The sequence below is a fragment of the Sebastes umbrosus genome, chromosome 1 (assembly GCF_015220745.1).
Source record: "Sebastes umbrosus isolate fSebUmb1 chromosome 1, fSebUmb1.pri, whole genome shotgun sequence".
In the NCBI taxonomy this organism is placed as follows: Eukaryota; Metazoa; Chordata; class Actinopteri; order Perciformes; family Sebastidae; genus Sebastes; species Sebastes umbrosus.
In genome coordinates, this window is record NC_051269.1 from 749,868 (window position 1) to 772,138 (window position 22,271).

The 22,271-nt window shown below is 38.7% G+C and overlaps 1 protein-coding gene across 1 annotated transcript; it reads left to right on the plus strand.

The window, feature by feature from the left end:
* The first annotated feature begins 362 nt into the window (after positions 1-362).
* Positions 363-18,509, plus strand: psmf1 (proteasome inhibitor subunit 1). The gene is made up of 7 exons (XM_037786478.1): positions 363-597; positions 6,271-6,423; positions 7,625-7,707; positions 9,025-9,213; positions 11,395-11,451; positions 16,477-16,638; positions 18,081-18,509. Exons 1-7 carry the CDS (start codon positions 469-471, stop codon positions 18,130-18,132), a joined length of 825 nt encoding a protein of 274 aa, XP_037642406.1. The 5' UTR covers positions 363-468; the 3' UTR covers positions 18,133-18,509.
* The last annotated feature ends 3,762 nt before the right edge of the window (positions 18,510-22,271 follow it).

The window sequence follows — 22,271 nt, forward strand, 5'->3', positions numbered from 1 at the left end:
ACCAACTTTTTCTAAGGTAAAGAAAAACTTCTGTTCTCAATATTATCATTATTGCTGCTGTTGTTATTATTATTTTATTATTACTGCTATACAAAGTTGAATAAACAGCTGTACGGAAGTACCTGAAACTGAATTTAAAACTAATATTAATTAATAATATTACTGTAATCAAAAGCCAGATCAAATTACATTAGTGTTTTTTCACATTTATTTGGTTCGTGGTGTTTATATTCCATGTTATAAGGGTCAGTGTTTTTGTAGCTTTAACATGTTTTATTTGCATGAAAGTTGTTGGTCGATTTCAACTTTCACTGGTGCTTTTACGTTGAAAGGTCAGACAGGAAGTACTTGTAGTTGCTGTGAAAGTGACGCCGTTAAGTTCCGGGCAAGACTTTCGTTTTCATTTCTCCAACTGAACCTGAGCTGATGTTGTTGTAGTTGTTCTAGTTGTGACATTAAAGCAGCAACATGGCGGGTCTAGAGGTGTTGTACTCGTGTGTCGGCGGCAGCGTTACCTGTCCTCAGGACGCCGTGGTGCTCTTCATCCACTGGGAGATGATCAAGAGCGGATACAGGTGCATCGGGTCCGGAGACGAGGTCAGTGAGACCAGCTAACATGATCTACACTACATAAGGTTGTGTTAACGTTAATACAACTAACGCTGTCTGTAGAGACAACCACACACCAGACTCTCTCTGGATCACAACCAGAGTTGTTTAACGAGATGATCGCTAGGCAACGTCGCAGCTGATATTACTGTTGGAGAAATATGACCATTAAATATTACTGTGAATAAATCCTAACGACTCTGACTACCGGTCTCCATGGCTCGCTATAGGATACATTCATCAGTAGAGGCTCATAAGAGAACTAGATTATAATCGAAATACTTGCCGCTTTGTGAATCATGTATGCGCCGAATTGAAGAATGGCTCTTAAACTGTTCAAGTTAATATGTTTGGTGTGTTTTGACCTCAGTGATTGACCTCTGCTTCACAAGAAGACATTAAACTGTCAGTTGTTCAATGGAGTTCTGTGCTCGCTAACTAGCCCGGCTACACAGTGGAGATTAGCATTAGCTTCATCATTTAGCTTTACTGACTTCTTCTAGCCAACTGTAATATTTTAGCAAACAGACTTCTAGCTTTGTTTTAAAGAGCTTTCGTGTTTGATACAGAATCAAGCAGCAGTTGAGTTAAAATAGAGATCTTATTAAGACGAGCTCTAAAAAGTGTCATGTCATTAGCTAGCTAACCTGCTGTTGTGCCACTGGGGGCCAGTCACATTGAAACACTGTTACACCAACTACTACTACTACTACTACACCAACTACTACTACTACTACTACTACTACTACTACTACTACTACTACACCAACTACTACTACTACTACTACTACTACTACTACACCAACTACTACTGCTACTACTGCTACTACTGCTACTACACCAACTACTACTGCTACTACTACTACTACTACTAATGCTCCTACTACTGCTACTACTACTACTACTACTACACCAACTACTACTCCAACCACTACTACTACTGCTACTACTACACCAACTACTACTACTACTGCTACTACTACACCAACTACTACTACTACTGCTACTACTACTAGTACTACACCAACTACTACTACTACTGCTACTACTACTAGTACTACACCAACTACTACTACTACTGCTACTACTACACCAACTACTACTACTGCTACTACTACACCAACTACTACTACTGCTACTACTACACCTACTACTACTACTACTACTACTACTACTACACCAACTACTACTGCTACTACTACTACTACTACTACTAATGCTCCTACTACTGCTACTACTACTAGTACTACACCAACTACTACTACTACTGCTACTACTACACCAACTACTACTACTACTACTACTACTACTACTACTACTACTACTACACCAACTACTACTGCTACTACTACTACTACTACTAATGCTCCTACTACTGCTACTACTACTACTACACCAACTACTACTACTACTACTACTAATGCTCCTACTACTGCTACTACTACTAGTACTACACCAACTACTACTACTACTACACCAACTACTACTACTACTACTACTACTACTATTACTACTACACCAACTACTACTACTACTACTACTACTACTACTACACCAACTACTACTACTACTGCTACTACTACTACTACTACTACACCAACTACTACTACTACTACTGCTACTACTACACCAACTACTACTACTACTGCTACTACTACACCAACTACTGCTACTACTACTACTACTACTACTACTACACCTACTACTACTGCTCCTACTACTACTAGTACTACACCAACTACTACTACTACTGCTACTACTACACCAACTACTTCTAGTACTACTACTACTACTACTACTACAACACCAACTACTACTACTGCTACTACTACTACTACACCAACTACTACTACTACTACTACTGCTACTACTACTACTACACCAACTACTACTACTACTACTACTACTACTACTACACCAACTACTGCTACTACTACTACTACTACTACTACTACTACTACTACACCAACTACTACTACTACTACTACTGCTCCTACTACTACTAGTACTACACCAACTGCTACTACTACACCAACTACTTCTAGTACTACTACTACTACTACACCAACTACTACTACTGCTACTACTACTACACCAACTACTACTACTACTACTACTACTACTACTACTACTACTGCTACTACTACTACTACACCAACTACTACTACTACTACACCTACTGCTGCTACTACTACTACTACTACACCAACTACTACTACTGTTACTAATACTACTACTGTTACTACTACTACTACTACTACTACTACACCTACTGCTGCTACTACTACTACTACTACACCAACTACTACTACTGTTACTAATACTACTACTGTTACTACTACTACTACTACTACTGCTATTACTGCTACTACTACTACTACTACTACTACTACTACTACACCAACTACTACTACTACACCAACTACTACTACTACTACTGCTACTACTACACCAACTACTTCTAGTACTACTACTACTACTACTACACCAACTACTACTACTACTACTACTACACCAACTACTACTACTACTACTACTGCTACTACTACTACTACACCAACTACTACTACTACTACTACTACTACACCAACTACTACTACTACTACTACTACACCAACTACTGCTACTACTACTACTACTACTACTACTACTACACCAACTACTACTACTACTACTACTGCTCCTACTACTACTAGTACTACACCAACTACTATTACTACTGCTACTACTACACCAACTACTTCTAGTACTACTACTACTACTACACCAACTACTACTACTGCTACTACTACTACTACTACACCAACTACTACTATTACTACTACTGCTACTACTACTACTACACCAACTACTACTACTACTACACCTACTGCTGCTACTACTACTACTACTACACCAACTACTACTACTACTGTTACTAATACTACTACTGTTACTACTACTACTACTACACCTACTGCTGCTACTACTACTACTACTACACCAACTACTACTACTGTTACTAATACTACTACTGTTACTACTACTACTGCTACTACTGCTACTACTACTACTACTACTACTACTACTACTACTACTACTACACCAACTACTACTACTACACCAACTACTACTACTACTGCTACTACTACACCAACTACTACTACTACTGCTACTACTACTACTACTACACCAACTACTACTACTACACCAACTACTACTACTACTACACCAACTACTACTACTACTGCTACTACTACTACTACTACTACACCAACTACTACTACTACTACTACTACTACTACACCAACTACTACTGCTACTACTACTATTACTACTAATGCTCCTATTACTGCTACTACTACTAGTACTACACCAACTACTACTACTACTGCTACTACTACACCAACTACTACTACTGCTACTACTACTACTACTACTACACCAACTACTACTACTACTACTACTACACCAACTACTACTGCTACTACTACTACTACTACTACTACTACTAATGCTCCTACTACTACTAGTACTACACCAACTACTACTACTACTACTGCTACTACCACACCAACTACTACTGCTACTACTACTACTGCTACTACTACAGCAACTACTGCTACTACTACTACTACTACTACACCAACTACTACTACTACTACTACTGCTACTACTACTACTACACCAACTACTACTACTACTGCTACTACTACACCAACTACTTCTAGTACTACTACTACTACTACTACTACACCAACTACTACTACTACTACTACTACTGCTACTACTACTACTACACCAACTACTACTACTACTACTGCTACTACTATACCAACTACTACTACTACTACTACTACTACTACACCAACTACTACTACTGTTACTAATACTACTACTGTTACTACTACTACTACTACTACTACTACTACACCTACTGCTGCTACTACTACTACTACTACTACTACTACACCAACTACTACTACTGTTACTAATACTACTACTGTTACTACTACTACTACTACTACTGCTACTACTGCTACTACTACTACTACTGCTACTACTACTACTAGCAGTGGTGGGAGAAGTATTCACATCTTTTACTTCAGTACAAGTATTAATACCACACTGTGAAAATACTACACTACAGGTACTATCAGTGAAATGTACTGACAGATAGAGCAGTAAAATGTTCCCTGTCAGTGTTTTCCTATTATCTATCTCATGTGTCTGTATTAATATTACTGCTGCATTAATGTGTGTGTTATATTTTAACTCCTTTATATCCTGTTGGCTAGTTTAATCTGCAGCAATGCATCATGGTCTATAAGATCATCATTTTAACTCCTTTATATCCTGTTTGTTAATTTAATACAGCAATGCATCATGGTCTATAAGATCATAATTTTAACTCCTTTATATCCTGTTTGTTAATTTAATACAGCAATGCATCATGGTCTATAAGATCATAATTTTAACTCCTTTATATCCTGTTTGTTAATTTAATACAGCAATGCATCATGGTCTATCAGATCATCATTTTAACTCCTTTATATCCTGTTGGCTAGCTTAATCTGCAGCAATGCATCATGGTCTATCAGATCATCATTTTAACTCCTTTATATCCTATTGGTCAGTTTAATCTGCAGCAATGCATCATGGTCTATCAGATCATGATGTCCTGTGAGGACCACGTATCTCTAATGTTTTCAGCTTCGTGACGATGCATTTTCCAGCTGATCCAAGAGGCTTTTTAATCCTCTGAGACCCACAATAGACCTGTTTTAATCTTTTTTTAGGGTGGTCCAGGCGGTCTTTAGGGGGAGATAGCAGGTCAACAGTAGATGTCACATAGAAGTGGTGTACATCATCTGAAAGCTGAAGATTAATTTGAGATGCTGCTCAGCACTGTGTGTCAAGTTTTTCTAGTCATAAATCAGAAATAAACATGAATAAATAAATAGATTATTTAAAATGAATAGTGAAAGTGTATAAGGATTTAGAACATTATGATAGAAGTATATGATGTCCATCCTCATGCTCTATTATGTCTCATAAGTTGTTGCAGTAATTTTTAGGTTGATACCATTTGTTACACAGATTTGGTACTAAATTTAACCATTATTTCCACTAGTATGGATGGTCCAATGGTTTCCAATGGTAGCATGACATGGTTGGTAACAATGAATTCCGTGGAGTTTCTAGTTTCATATGATATGTGCGCGCTGTGTCTTCACTCTAGCACTAAAACTGACCCTACTAAATCCTCTGAAAGACAGTAAAGTCAGTCGGGATTGCCCGCGATACCACAGGTGTCAGGGGGTTAAAGAGTTTATTTAGCTCCAGAAGGAGGATTTTCTCAACACATAAAGGAACACTTCATCCTTCAGTTTATCACAAACATTCAACATCAACACACCTGGAGATACCTGGTTTTACCTGGACAGGCAGTAACTAAAGCTGTCAGATAAATGTAGTGGAGTAAAAAGTACAATATGTACCTCTGAGATGTAGTGGAGGAGAAGTAGAAAGTAGCAGAAAATAGAAAAAACTCTTTGTACTTTGTATAAAAAGTGCAAGTACCTCAAATTAGTACTTAAGTACAGTACTTGAGTAAATGCGCCGCCACCACTGACTACTAGACTCTAACCGCTCTATTTCTCTGTCCTCGCCCACCTGCAGCCCCGCAGCAGTGATAAGAAGTCTGAGCTGCTGCCGGCTGACTGGAGCAGCAACAAGGAGCTGTACAGTCTGAGATATAAAGACAAAGACAGGGACACCCAGCTGCTGCTCAAAGCCATCGCTGTCGACTCCACGCTGATCTTCAACCTGATGGTAGGAACAGCCGACTAACGGATGGGGAAATGTTTTAGATTGATGCTGATTGGTTGATGTTGGAGGAGACTCTGCAGACAGACAACAAGCTTACATAAATAGAACATATTCCCATGATGTAATCCACCAAATCACCCTTCAGGATGTTCCCTTACTAATGATTCAATTCAGAGTGACAAAAACCGGTTTAATAAAAACGGCGTATGTATAGTAAGTAGCCTATAGACTGCTGCATACGTAAAGAAGATCGGCTTTTCTCCTGCTCCAAACTATCGTTATTAAATCGGCCTTTAAAAATCCACTATCGGTAGTCCTCTGATATGGACATGACCTCTGACCTCCATATTGCTCATTGTGTTTACATGGTTGTTTACATCAGAATGTTACCAACATTTTATGAACATGATGTCAGAATAAACAGCAGGGTTTAGAAGACGTTGCACATGTTTGTTAACCGAGTCTATTTTATTTCTTGTTATGGTTCTGTGGTTTTATTTGATTTATGTTTTATTTATTTAGAATATTTTAACATTTATTCACATTCTAATTCCAACGTCTGATTATCTTTAAGAATTCAAAGTTCAGTTCAAGCATTGCTCTTTGAAAGGATGTACTTTGATTATTATGATTATTATATTATCTGTATATCAGTGATATAAAATGGTCGTAAAAATGACAATAATATCGTTTATCACAATTATTTCTGGGACAATATATCGTCCAACAAAAGTAGTTATTGTGACAGGCCTACGTCTGGGACAGTCAGTCAAACGACTACAGAAAGACACGCAAAACTACTACAAAAAGATACAAACTACTACAAAGAGGTGACTACAAAGGGACGACTACAAAGAGACGACTATAGAATGATTACCAAGAGATGCAAACTACCACAATAATACACAACAACGACTACATAACGATATGCAAAACAACTACGAAGAGGCACAAAACTACCACAGAGACACAAAACAACTACACAAAGATGCAGCCACATTTAGTGTCTCTTTCCAACTAGACGTCGTGCTACTATAAATGGATACTATAAATGGATTTTTCATATCAGAGCCCAGGGCTCCATGTCTCATAATCCGTCCATGCATCAGCCTGATATGTTGGGATCAGATGTATAGCAGGTATTGATCCTTTGCTGGTGTGTCTCTGTGGTTGTGTGTCTGTCTGTATGTGTTTGTGTGTGAAGAATTCCGGCACACAGCAGGTCTCAGACTTGACGGTGAACATCAGCGACCACGTGAATGCTGACCAGCTGCACACGTTTGACAGGTTGGTGTGTGTGTTTTTTCATAATGGTTCAGGGACTCATTTTATTGGCTTTTTGTTCGCTGGTGATGAAGAGTTGGGACCTGGCAACGACTAGGACTGTGACGATACACCCATCTCCTGATGCTATACTATCACCATACTTGGGTGCTGATTCAATATGTGTTGCGATTTTTAAGTATTGTGATTCGATATTGTGATTTATTGTGATATCGTGATTTACCACGAGACCATGGGAACAAGTTGAATCATACGCTTCTAGGGACTTTTACTTTGGAAAATCTCTAAATGAATCCAGTAAAAATGTTTGATTTTCAGCATGTACGTAGTCAGAGATGTCCTGAAGTCAAATATATCAGGATCATTGTCAGGAATTATTTATTATATTTATTATCCAGCAACCCAAAAATCAAAGAATAAAGACATTTCCCTCACAGATTAGTGGTGATCCATGATCAGCTCCATGGGGGCCGTTTGAATGCAGAGAACATAAATGTCAGTATATGGGTGCTCTACAGTTGTAGCGTCGGCCCATTTGACCACAGAGACAAGAGCGACGGCCGGCTGGACCGCACGTTACCGCGGTACGATAACGTTTCCTGTCCGTGACAGAGTTAGCATGCATCTTTAGCCGTGATGTCTAGCTCTGCTTTTCCTGTCAATGTGTGAAACCCAAAGTGTTTCCATCCTTTACTGGATGTGTAGTGTTTACCATGCTGGATTTAACATGGGAGGGTGCAGGTCGTATCCACACTGACCCTTCAACGTTTTATACTCTCTGAGGTTTGTTTTGGTTGACGGATACGGAACGGATATGATGTCACGTTACTCAGACTACAACAATAAAAGCGGTAACTTCCTTCTACCTCCACATAGACTCAAATTAAGCAAATATATCAATTCTGGCGTTAAAACATCTATTTAGAAATTGTAAAAAAAAACGCGATACATAGGTGAATGGATTTTTTGTCCCATCCCTAGCAACCACACATTTAAATAAAATCATCCATTTTAATTAGACCTAGTTATCCGGTAACGCAGAAAATCTGGTGTGTGTTTGTGACCCATGTACGTTGTGATCAGGTTTGTCTTCTGGAATTTTGATTATGATGCTTGCTGCTATTTATGAACAGTCAGTAGGAAACTAGTTGATGCCTGTTGGTTATACCCTGTTTTTCCTGACAGAGTGCTTTTAGTTTAATGTTTTCCACCACAGGATGCTCCATCATCACCTATCAGGAAACACAGGACAGCAGATCCGACTGTACACATGAGACTTTATTTTGATGAATGAAGTTAAAAGCAAGCTGTTCTCTTCAGTGTGTTCAAGGATACAGACAGTTTGTCAGAGAAGGTGAGGACTCAGCTGCTGCCGTCCCAGGACAGACCGACAGGACAGAGGAAGAGCCGGAGGGAGGAGGAGGAGGCGGAGCAGAGACGAAGAAGGGAGGACAGCGACCCCCTCCGCATCCCCAACAGACAGCCTCGCCAGGGACCGCCGCCACACTGGTCTGTCTGTCTCCCTCTAAACTCACCTTTATATACACACTATTCTTATGTGTACCTTTCTGCTAACATATCTTCTAAAAGCAACAATAGCCCAAATTATATTCATATTTAATTACATCATTGTTGTCCAATTTTAGAACAGTGTGTTTGCAGTTTTCTCATTTGCATTTCAACCACAAATACAAATAATAAAACAAAAAAATAAGGAAGTAAAGCACGTCTGGATTAAGGTGTTTTCAGGCTCACTTGCACCAAAATAGTTAATTATTGCGCTGCTGCATTTCCACGTTACACCCTCCACCAGGCAGCACGTAAAGTCTGTACTTTCCTCATATGTTTTCAGAATCATCTTGTAGTGCACGGCTGTAAAATGAGAAAGTTTGTGACGCCGCCGCCATTGTGAAATCTGGTGAAGGAACGCCAAGTTCCGGTCACATGACCAGAGCACAGCCAATAGGAACGCTGTCTCAATGAAATGACCTGTGATTGGTCAAAGTGTCCCGTCACGGGCTAGATTTTTTTTAAAGCCTTTCCACCTCCTGTGTGTACTTCACTCCGTCATTAAATCAGAATAAATCATAATAAATCTAGCCTATAAGTATAAATAAATCTATCAAATGTCTGAAAAGTGTCGACTTGTCTGAGCTAGTGTTACACGTTGTACCGATAGATCCTCACATTTGAGAAACTGGGACCAGATAATGGTCGACATTTTTCTTTAAAAACAATGAATTGATTATCAAATTGCTGAGATGGATGTTTTGTTGATGTTGGTATTTTAATGGTTATTGGACAGTGTCATAGTCGTCTTTACTGAATATCTTTGTGTTCTGGACTCTCACACTCAAAACAAACTACTGATTTCACTTTTAGGAGGTTGTGATGTGCATTTTATAGAGCAGCTGATGAAAGATTAATCAAGAAAATGATCATGAAAGGAATCATTTTTTCAGCAGACACACACACACACACACACACACACACACACACACACACACACACACACAGTCTAGACGGAGGAGCTGTTGGTTGACTGCAGAGTAAATGAGGGCAGCTTGTGTGTGTGTAGATTCAATCTCTCCCCTCCTCTTCCTCCTCCCCCCCGTCCTCTTAGCTGTGACCCGATCAGATGAGATGCAAGGTGATGTCAGCACTTTATCGACCTCGCTGCTGTCGCCTGCTCGTCTCCAGAGGGAGGAAGGGTGGGAGGGAGGGAGGCATAGAGTGAGGGAGGGATGGAGGGATGGATGGAGGGGAGGAGATAAAGATGGGATCACAACAATGACAGATGCAGTAAACCAAAATCTGAGAGAGAGAAAGTAAGAGAGACAGAAAGATGGAGAGAGGAGTGAAAGAGACGCAGAGAGACGAAGAAAGATGGATGAGGAAACAAAAACTGAGTCAGGGAGGAGAGATGGGAGATGGGAGTGAGGAGGAGGAAGAAGAGAGGAGAGAGATGACGAGGGATGAGTGTGAGGAGGAAGAGGAGAGGAGGGAGGGGAGAAGGGATGAGAGCGAAGAGGAGGAAGAGGAGAGGAGAGAGAGGAGGACGGATGAGTGTGAGGAGGAGGAGGAGGAGGAGGAGAAGGATGGAGGACGAGGAGGAGGAGGAGGAAGAGGAGAGGAGAGATGATGAGGAGGAGTAGGTGGAGGAGAAGAGATGAATGGTTAAGAGGAGGAGGAGGGATGAGTGTCAGGAAGAGGAGGAAGAGCAGAGAAATGGACAGAATGGAGAGATGTTTCCAGCAGAAATCAGACCGTCTGTGTGATTGATTAATTAATGAATTAATTAGTAATTGTAATCCCTCCTGGGATAACTGGGATTATGAATGGGATATACAGTACAGTGATGTATAATGTTGAGTTATAGGTTTAGGGTTGTAATAAATTAAATTCTAGTGATCTGTGTCTGGATTCTGGGTCAAGTGTCAGGACAAATCAAATCTAACCATATCAATTATTATTATTATTATTAATGATTCATTAATCATGTGGTCAATAAAATGGGATGTTTTCAAATGTCTTGTTTTGTCCAACCAACAATCCCCAACCTCAAAGATACTCAACTGCAATGATATCAAATATAGCAAAGCAGCAAATATTTACAACTTTTAAAATAGTAATAGCAGCATTGATTGTGCTTGATAATGAATAATCAATGAAATAACTTTCTCTTTCCAGGCGAGACCCCGTGGTTCCCCCGTTCGCTGCTGGAGGAGCAGATCTGGATCCTTTCGGGTGAGTTGCTCTCTCTCCCTCATAATAAATCCTTACAAATGATTTTTATGGAAATCATTTTTGCAGATATATATATATTTAAGCACTATTGTGGTTTTTGTTCTAATCTGGGATTTTGAGGATGAGCAGACAGACAGCAGAGGATTACTGGCGCTGGTCCAGACGTCCTCTGTCAGCTGAATGTCAAACACAAATATTCAGGATGACGAGAGAAAATACCAAACCAGAGCAAGCTAGGAGCAGTCTTCACATTAGTCTGTGTTTATTCTTCACATTAGTCTGTGTTTAGTCTTCACATTAGTCTGTGTTTATTCTTCACATTAGTCTGTGTTTAGTCTTCACATTAGTCTGTGTTTATTCTTCACATTAGTCTGTGTTTAGTCTTCACATTAGTCTGTGTTTAGTCTTCACATTAGTCTGTGTTTAGTCTTCACATTAGTCTGTGTTTATTCTGAACATTAGTCTGTGTTTAGTCTGAACATTAGTCTGTGTTTAGTCTGAACATTAGTCTGTGTTTAGTATGAACATTAATCTGTGTTCAGTCTGAACATTAGTCTGTGTTTAGTCTGAACATTCGTCTGTGTTTAGTCTGAACATTAATCTGTGTTTAGTCTGAACATTAGTCTTTGTTGAGTCTGAACATTAATCTGTGTTTAGTCTGAACATTAATCTGTGTTTAGTCTGAACATTAGTCTGTGTTTAGTCTGAACATTAGTCTTTATTTAGTCTGAACATTAATCTGTGTTTAGTCTGAACATTAGTCTGTGTTTAGTCTGAACATTAGTCTGTGTTTAGTATGAACATTAATCTGTGTTTAGTATGAACATTAATCTGTGTTTAGTCTGAACATTAATCTGTGTTTAGTCTGAACATTCGTCTGTGTTTAGTCTGAACATTATTCTGTGTTTAGTCTGAACATTCGTCTGTGTTTAGTCTGAACATTAGTCTGTGTTTAGTCTGAACATTAGTCTGTTTAATCTGAACATTCGTCTGTGTTTAGTCTGAACATTCGTCTGTGTTTAGTGTGAACATTCGTCTCCGTTTAGTCTGAACATTAGTCTGTGTTTAGTCTGAACATTAATCTGTGTTTAGTCTGAACATTAGTCTTTGTTTAGTCTGAACATTAGTCTTTGTTTAGTCTGAACATTAGTCTGTGTTTAGTCTGAACATTATTCTGTGTTTAGTCTGAACATTAATCTGTGTTTAGTATGAACATTAATCTGTGTTTAGTATGAACATTAATCTGTGTTTAGTCTGAACATTAGTCTGTGTTTAGTCTGAACATTTGTCTGTGTTTAGTCTGAACATTAGTCTGTGTTTAGTCTGAACATTAGTCTGTGTTTAGTCTGAACATGAATCTGTGTTTAGTCTGAACATTAGTCTGTGTTTGGTCTGAACATTAATCTGTGTTTGGTCTGTGTTTAGTCTGAACATTAGTCTGTGTTTAGTCTGAACATTAGTCTGTGTTTGGTTTGAACATTAATCTGTGTTTAGTCTGAACATTAGTCTGTGTTTGGTCTGAACATTAATCTGTTTGGTCTGTGTTTAGTCTGAACATTAGTCTGTGTTTAGTCTGAACATTAGTCTGTGTTTGGTCTGAACATTAATCTGTGTTTAGTCTGAACATTAGTCTGTGTTTAGTCTGAACATTAGTCTGAACATTAGTCTGTGTTTTGTCTGAACTTTAATCTGTGTTTAGTCTGAACATTAATCTGTGTTTAGTCTGAACATTAGTCTGTGTTTGGTCTGAACATTAATCTGTGTTTAGTCTGAACATTAGTCTGTGTTTAGTCTAAACATTAGTCTTTGTTTAGTCTGAACATTAGTCTGTGTTTAGTCTGAACAGTAGTCTGAACAGTAGTCTGTGTTTAGTCTGAACATTAATCTGTGTTTAGTCTGAACAGTAGTCTGTGTTTGGTCTTAACATTAATCTGTGTTTAGTCTGAACATTAGTCTGTGTTTAGTCTTCACATTCGTCTGTGTTTAGTCTGAACATTAATCTGTGTTTGGTCTTCACATTCGTCTGTGTTTAGTCTGAACATTAATCTGTGTTTGGTCTTCACATTAGTCTGTTTTTAGTCTTCACATTAATCTGTGTTTAGCCTGAACATTAGTCTGTGTTTAGTCTGAACATTAGTCTGTTTAGTCTGAACATTCGTCTAAGTTTAGTCTGAACATTCGTCTGTGTTTAGTCTGAACATTATTCTGTGTTTAGTCTGAACATTCGTCTGTGTTTAGTCTGAACATTAGTCTGTGTTTAGTCTGAACATTAGTCTGTTTAATCTGAACATTCGTCTGTGTTTAGTCTGAACATTCGTCTGTGTTTAGTGTGAACATTCGTCTGCGTTTAGTCTGAACATTAGTCTGTGTTTAGTCTGAACATTAATCTGTGTTTAGTCTGAACATTAGTCTTTGTTTAGTCTGAACATTAGTCTTTGTTTAGTCTGAACATTAGTCTGTGTTTAGTCTGAACATTATTCTGTGTTTAGTCTGAACATTAATCTGTGTTTAGTATGAACATTAATCTGTGTTTAGTATGAACATTAATCTGTGTTTAGTCTGAACATTAGTCTGTGTTTAGTCTGAACATTTGTCTGTGTTTAGTCTGAACATTAGTCTGTGTTTGGTCTGAACATTAGTCTGTGTTTAGTCTGAACATGAATCTGTGTTTAGTCTGAACATTAGTCTGTGTTTGGTCTGAACATTAATCTGTGTTTGGTCTGTGTTTAGTCTGAACATTAGTCTGTGTTTAGTCTGAACATTAGTCTGTGTTTGGTTTGAACATTAATCTGTGTTTAGTCTGAACATTAGTCTGTGTTTGGTCTGAACATTAATCTGTTTGGTCTGTGTTTAGTCTGAACATTAGTCTGTGTTTAGTCTGAACATTAGTCTGTGTTTGGTCTGAACATTAATCTGTGTTTAGTCTGAACATTAGTCTGTGTTTAGTCTGAACATTAGTCTGAACATTAGTCTGTGTTTTGTCTGAACTTTAATCTGTGTTTAGTCTGAACATTAATCTGTGTTTAGTCTGAACATTAGTCTGTGTTTGGTCTGAACATTAATCTGTGTTTAGTCTGAACATTAGTCTGTGTTTAGTCTGAACATTAGTCTTTGTTTAGTCTGAACATTAGTCTGTGTTTAGTCTGAACAGTAGTCTGAACAGTAGTCTGTGTTTAGTCTGAACATTAATCTGTGTTTAGTCTGAACAGTAGTCTGTGTTTGGTCTTAACATTAATCTGTGTTTAGTCTGAACATTAGTCTGTGTTTAGTCTTCACATTCGTCTGTGTTTAGTCTGAACATTAATCTGTGTTTGGTCTTCACATTCGTCTGTGTTTAGTCTGAACATTAATCTGTGTTTGGTCTTCACATTAGTCTGTTTTTAGTCTTCACATTAATCTGTGTTTAGCCTGAACATTAGTCTGTGTTTAGTCTGAACATTCGTCTGTGTTTAGTCTGAACATTCGTCTGTGTTTAGTCTGAACATTAGTCTTTGTTTAGTCTGAACAGTAGTCTCTGTTTAGTCTGAACATTAGTCTGTGTTTAGTCTGAACATTCGTCTGTGTTTAGTCTGAACATTCGTCTGTGTTTAGTCTGAACATTCGTCTGTGTTTAGTCTGGACATTAGTCTTTGTTTAGTTTGAACATTAGTCTGTGTTTAGCCTGAACGTTAGTCTGTGTTTAGTCTGAACATGAATCTGTGTTTAGTCTGAACATTAGTCTGTGTTTAGTCTGAACATTAGTCTGTGTTTGGTTTGAACATTAATCTGTGTTTAGTCTGAACATTAGTCTGTGTTTGGTCTGAACATTAATCTGTGTTTGGTCTGTGTTTAGTCTGAACATTAGTCTGTGTTTAGTCTGAACATTAGTCTGTGTTTGGTTTGAACATTAATCTGTGTTTAGTCTGAACATTAGTCTATGTTTGGTCTGAACATTAATCTGTGTTTGGTCTGTGTTTAGTCTGAACATTAGTCTGTGTTTAGTCTGAACATTAGTCTGTGTTTAGTCTGAACATTAGTCTGTGTTTGGTCTGAACATTATTCTGTTTAGTCTGAACATTAGTCTGTGTTTGGTCTGAACATTAATCTGTGTTTAGTCTGAACATTAATCTGTGTTTAGTCTGAACATTAGTCTGTGTTTGGTCTGAACATTAATCTGTGTTTAGTCTGAACATTAATCTGTGTTTAGTCTGAACACACCGGCACCAGGTTACTGCTGCCACAGAGCTTGATTGAGTCAGTCAGATGTGTGAGCGGACTACTCTACATGTCTGAATGCTCTTTATTATTATTAATAAAGACGTATTTCTTTACTTTACTAATATTTTTCAGACATTTTCCTATATTTTTTGTCCTTGTTACTAATAGATGTTATTTTGTTTATTTTTTCACATAATATTTTCAGCCCTTTTCCCATATTTTTCAGATATTGGTCAATATTGTTTTTCACACATTTTACTAATAATTTTTCGAACATTTTCCCGATATTTTTCACATATTTTACTGATAATTTTTGGGTATTTTTCACATATGTCTGAATGGTGTTTGATGCTTTTAGTTTGCAGAAAGTCCTCTTTACTAATAGATGTTATTTAGTTTAGTACATGCAGAACAAAACTCTGTCCAACGGTTCAACCAGACTGAGAGAGACGTGGATCCCTCTGAGCACCAGTTGAATCAGAACAGAATAAATCAGTTATTGGTGAAAGAAACTGAAGCTGAGCATCAACATGTGAACAGGTTCCTGTTTCAGTGTCAACGTCACAATAATGCAGCCGAGAACAAGCTGGAATAACATATTTTTGTGTGAAAACAGTATTAATTCTACATCTTTGAAAAGAGGCACAAATAAAACCTTTTTTGCTCCCTCCATCAAATAAGACGATTTGAATTTGAACTTTTGAGGAATATCAGTGTCATGCCAAATAATAAATCACCCATTAAACTGAAATAAAAGATAGAATTACATTACCTCTTCATTAGGTATATGTGTATCCTCCCTCTCCTTCACTCTTTACCCCCCACCAGGTCTCGCGGCGGTGGCGGGATGATAGTGGACCCGTTGAGGTCGGGGTATCCTCGCTCTGGTTTTGACCCATCTAGTGGGATCCCAGACATCCTGCCTCCTGGAGCTGTTCCCCCAGGGGCTCGCTTCGACCCGTTTGGACCCGTCGGACGACACAGACCAGCGTGAGACGCACGCACGCACGCACGCACACACACACACACACACACACCCCTCTGTCTGAGCTTCACAAATTAAACAGTTGATTGATTAAGAAGGAAAAATGAATAAAAGATGACTCGACAATTATGTAATATTGTTAGGGCTGGCCCACACTAATCTTAAAGGATGTGTTAAATGTTTAGGTTAGCCTTTGTGCTACTGGGTAAGTCTTTGTGCTACTGGGTAAGTCTTTGTGCTACTACGTTAGTCTTTGTGCTACTGGGTTAGTCTTTCTGCTACTGCGTTAGTCTTTGTGCTACTGCGTTAGCCTTTGTGCTACTGGTTTAGCCTTTGTGCTACTGGTTTAGCCTTTGTGCTACTGGGTTAGCCTTTGTGCTACTAGGTCAGTGTTTGTGCTACTGGGTTAGCCTTTGTGCTACTGGGTTAGTCTTTGTGCTACTGGGTTAGTCTTTGTGCTACTGGGTTAGTCTTTGTGCTACTGCGTTAGTCTTTGTGCTACTGGGTTAGTCTTTCTGCTACTGCGTTAGTCTTTGTGCTAATGCGTTAGTCTTTGTGCTACTGCGTTAGTCTTTGTGCTACTGGGTTAGTCTTTCTGCTACTGCGTTAGTCTTTGTGCTACTGGGTTAGCCTTTGTGTTACTGGGTTAGTCTTTGTGCTACTGGGTTAGTCTTTGTGCTACTGGGTTAGTCTTTCTGCTACTGCGTTAGTCTTTGTGCTACTGCGTTAGTCTTTCTGCTACTGCGTTAGTCTTTCTGCTACTGGGTTAGCCTTTGTGTTACTGGGTTAGCCTTTGTGCTACTGGGTTAGTCTTTGTGCTACTAGGTTAGCCTTTGTGCTACTGGGTTAGCCTTTGTGCTACTGCGTTAGCCTTTGTGCTACTGGGTTAGTCTTTGTGCAACTGGGTTAGCCTTTGTGCTACTAGGTCAGTGTTTGTGCTACTGGGTTAGCCTTTGTGCTACTGGGTTAGTCTTTGTGCTACTGGGTTAGTCTTTGTGCTACTGGGTTAGTCTTTGTGCTACTGCGTTAGTCTTTCTGCTACTGCGTTAGTCTTTCTGCTACTGGGTTAGCCTTTGTGTTACTGGGTTAGCCTTTGTGCTACTGGGTTAGTCTTTGTGCTACTAGGTTAGCCTTTGTGCTACTGGGTTAGCCTTTGTGCTACTGGGTTAGCCTTTGTGCTACTGGGTTAGTCTTTGTGCAACTGGGTTAGCCTTTGTGCTACTGGGTTAGGCTTTGTGCTACTAGGTTAGCCTTTGTGATACTGGGTTAGCCTTTGTTGCCTGTGTTTTGTGTTGTCTGTTGTTTACACGACTAACGCGTTTGTAAAAATGGCGGTTGTATGTATGTACTGTGCAATATTACTAGAAGACAACAAATACAGTTTATAAAAAAGAAAACGGTGAGAGAAGTTATGGAATTGAAATAATGATGTGTCTGTGTTTTTCAGGCCGGACCCGGACCACATGCCTCCGCCTGGATATGACGACATGTTCATGTAGTACTTCCTGCTTTTTTACTCACTACATCCTGTCCTCCAGCCAATCAGAGGACAGGTGTAAAAATGTTTGCCTTTTTATTTTATCCTGCTTTGAGAGAGAGGGTTAGCTTTCTTAGGGTTCATTTCATATAACTAATGTATAACTCGTGTATATAACGTATGTAGAATTACCCTATCAGCAGGTGTTAGCAGGTTTCTCCCCTGCTTCCTACATGATAGAAGTCAGTTTAGATTCTTATCGTCCCATTAAACTGCATCTTGTGGTTATAATTTATTCATAAAAAGGAAAAGCGCTAAATTTCTGTTGTGGATACATTAGAACATCTTTTTACATTGTTGTTGATTAAACAACATGGTTCAATAAAATCTCAGACTTTACATCCTGGTTTCTGTTTTTCTGGAAACATGTTGTGCAGAAAATAAGTTAGTACCGAAACGGTTTTAACATTTTATTTCATGTCAGTGCAGCAAAGAGTTTTAAAAGTAAAACATCATCAGATAAACATGAAACCTCCTGATCCGCCACTCTATTGCACACTCATATTTACAACCACGCTCACACCTCATGCACGTCATGCATACTTTCACATTGATGAAAAAACTCATACATTTGCACAACCGCAGTCATAACAACATAAGTGACACATGCAGCTGTAACGGTTTGTGTGCTTTGAATGTTTAAGTATAGCCAAGGTACAGTAGGGCGGGACCAAGCCCTCAGGAAGAGAGCCGGTCGTTGATGCAAATTTACCTAGTGGCCAATCGGTGGTACTACAACTGCCACAACCATGCTGGTCTGGTCTATAGCTTTGAGCCATAAAGCCAAGCTGGTCTGGGTTATAGCTTGGAGCCATAAAGCCATGCTGGTCTGGTCTATAGCTTGGAGCCATAAAGCCATGCTGGTCTGGTCTATAGCTTGGAGCCATAAAGCTATGCTGGTCTGGTCTATAGCTTGGAGCCATAAAGCCAAGCTGGTCTGGTCTATAGCTTGGAGCCATAAAGCCATGCTGGTCTGGGTTATAGCTTGGAGCCATAAAGCAATGCTGGTCTGGTCTATAGCTTGGAGCCATAAAGCCAAGCTGGTCTGGGTTATAGCTTGGAGCCATAAAGCCATGCTGGTCTGGTCTATAGCTTGGAGCCATAAAGCCAAGCTGGTCTGGTCTATAGCTTGGAGCCATAAAGCTCCTCTATTAGATCTTTTTTAGGACATGTCAGGGGAACAGATCAAAGATCAGTGTTTTGGGATTTATCGTTGGTTCAACCAACTACATAAAGTAGAAGTTTTGAGACATGATTCAACTTCTTCTGTTTCCTCTGATACCGTCTATGAGGGACACGGGATTGGTTCCCCCCTAAAGGGGGCGTGACCACGAGAGCCTACTCTGGATGACGTACTGCTGGTCTGATGTATTGTGTTGGTTACCTTTAATTTCACTGCGCTTGTCGGAAGTGTGTAGGTGCGTGCACGGCTCTGCACACCCTGCGTGTCTCTGGCTATAATATTTATCTCCTGACTTGTGGTAATAATGAACATGGTGGTGGGGATTTAGACTTTGGTCAGGATGTGTTTTGGTTGTGGACTGGTTTGTTATTTGCTATTGTTTCATCTCTATGTTTTACTGTATGTGTAAATGGGCTTGTTGTTGTGTGTGAATTTCAATGTCGGATCAGAGGTGTTAATCTAAGCATGTGTATATCAGTATGTGCATGTTCATCATGCATGTAGATGTGGTGGTGTCGGTGGGCCCCCTCCTAGAAACGTTATGTAGGCTATCTATAGAAGAACAGACAAAGCCACAAAATGATTGGCCAAGATGTGACGTCGTTTAGCTGTTGTTTCAGAACCATGGACAGCCTATTAGCTGTGTGTAGGGGCTGCGACGCTGTCCGTACAACTTATATGGAGCAAAAAACAGACAAAAAACTAAACTGTACTCAATTAAAAGTACTGTTATTTTGCCCCAAAAAAAGCACTCAAGTAGAAGTAAAAGTAGTCATCAAAATAACTACCAAAAATATTAACTGAAAAAAGTACTTAGTATAGAATAACTTGAATAAAATGAATTAAATAAACATGGCTATGACTTTATGTAATTACTTCAACCACAGATGGTCTTCCTCAGGTAAAGTGAAAGAAGTGAACACACCTGTAACTTTTTGTGATGAAATGACGCGTCATCATCGTCTGATTATGCTACATAAACACCAGACAATATTCACAGTCTGTATCTTTCTAGTGTGATCACAATATTTTAGATAAATATTATACTATATTAAGTACACCAGTAAGTAAAGAATTGTTTGAAAATGACATTTGTTTGTTGTCTCTTATTATATAATAATTTGGCAAATAAATCAGAAAATGTCTGATATCAGATGACTCATTTAGGCTGATTAATAGGTAATTAATGAGGAACCATGACAGCATCATCTCCTAAATACAGGTGTGTTCACTTCTTCACTTAGACCTGAGGAAGACCATCTGTGGTTGAAAACAGAAAGCAGAATTAGTAGTAGTTCTGAAGCTTGATAAACTGTGTATAAGTTATTAAACTTATTAGCATTAACACAACAGACACACTTACTGCTCTCTGTCAGCACGCTTCTCTGATGTACTGACTTCAGACCAGCTTTTACAACCAGAGCCCGCTGCACTGCGCGCTGACAATTATGTTAATATTATACAGTATGTTGAAGAAAGTATAATATGTTGACAAGTCATAAAAAAGTCATGCTATAGCATGTTTAAAAAAATGAAATAAAGTCATGGTAGAGTATGTCAGTAAAAGTAAAAGTAAAAAAAGTCATAGGATAGTATGTTAAAAAAAATAAATTAAAAAAAGTCATAGTATAGCATTTTGAAAAAAAAAAATAAAGTCATAGTACAGTATGTTAAAAAAAATAAAGTCATAGAATACCATGTTGATAAAAGTCAAATAAAGTCATAGAATACCATGTTGATAAAAGTAAAACAAAGTCATAGAATACCATGTTGATAAAAGTAAAACAAAGTCATAGAATACCATGTTGATAAAAGTAAAATAAAGTCATAGTATACCATGTTGATAAAAGTCAAATAAAGTCATAGTATACCATGTTGATAAAAGTCAAATAAAGTCCTAATATACCATGTTGATAAAAGTAAAACAAAGTCATAGTATACCATGTTGATAAAAGTCAAATAAAGTCCTAATATACCATGTTGATAAAAGTCAAATAAAGTCATCATAAAGTCATAGTGTCATGGTCCTGGGTTTATTGTAGTTTGTTTCCTGTTTTATTTTGAAAATTCACTCTTGTGTCTTTTCTAGTTTTACTTCCTGCCTTTGTTTGTTTCCCGCCTTTTCTGATTGTCTGCCCCGCCGTGATTAGTTCCTCCTGTGTCTAATCACCCTGCTGTCCTGGTGTATTTAGTCTGTGTGCTTCCCTTCAGGCAGTCTGGTCGTCTGCTTTAATCCTGCCTGTGATCCTCGTGTTTCCTTGTGTCTTCTGCTTTGTACCTTGTTTAGTTTTTGTTCTCAGTTTATTGTTTTTCCTTTGTACTTTGTTTTATCTCAGCCTGTGCCCACTGTTTTTGGTTTTCCTGTTAGATTTGTTTTGCCACCAGCTTTACAATTAAAGCTCGCTTTTTGTTAAATGTATCTTTCTGCCTGCTCTCTCTGTGTTTGGGTCCACCTCGTAAACTAAACCTCACACATAGTATAGTATGTCGAAAAAAAGTTAACGAATATGAGGGGGTGAGGTTGTGCTGTATTCCAGAGATCATGAAGGGTGGGTGGGGGAGGTCTAGTGTCGGGCCTGTGACTTCAGCAGGGTGATGGTGTTGTGGAAAAAACTGTTCCTTAGCCTGCAAGCCCTGAGTCCTGTACCGCCTCCTTGATGGGAGGAGGGCAAACAGTCCATGGTTCGGGTGTGGTCCCTAATGATGGTTGGGGTGAGAGGGGTCCCTAATGATGGTTGGGGTGTGAGTGGTCCCTAATGATGGTTGGGGTGTGAGGGGTTCCTAATGAAAAAGAAAAAAAAAAGTCATAGTATAGTATGTCGAAAAGTTTAATGAAAAAATTCATAGTACAGTATAGTATGTCTAATAATTTCATGAAGAAAGTCATAGTATAGTATGTCAAAAAAAATCTTGAGAAA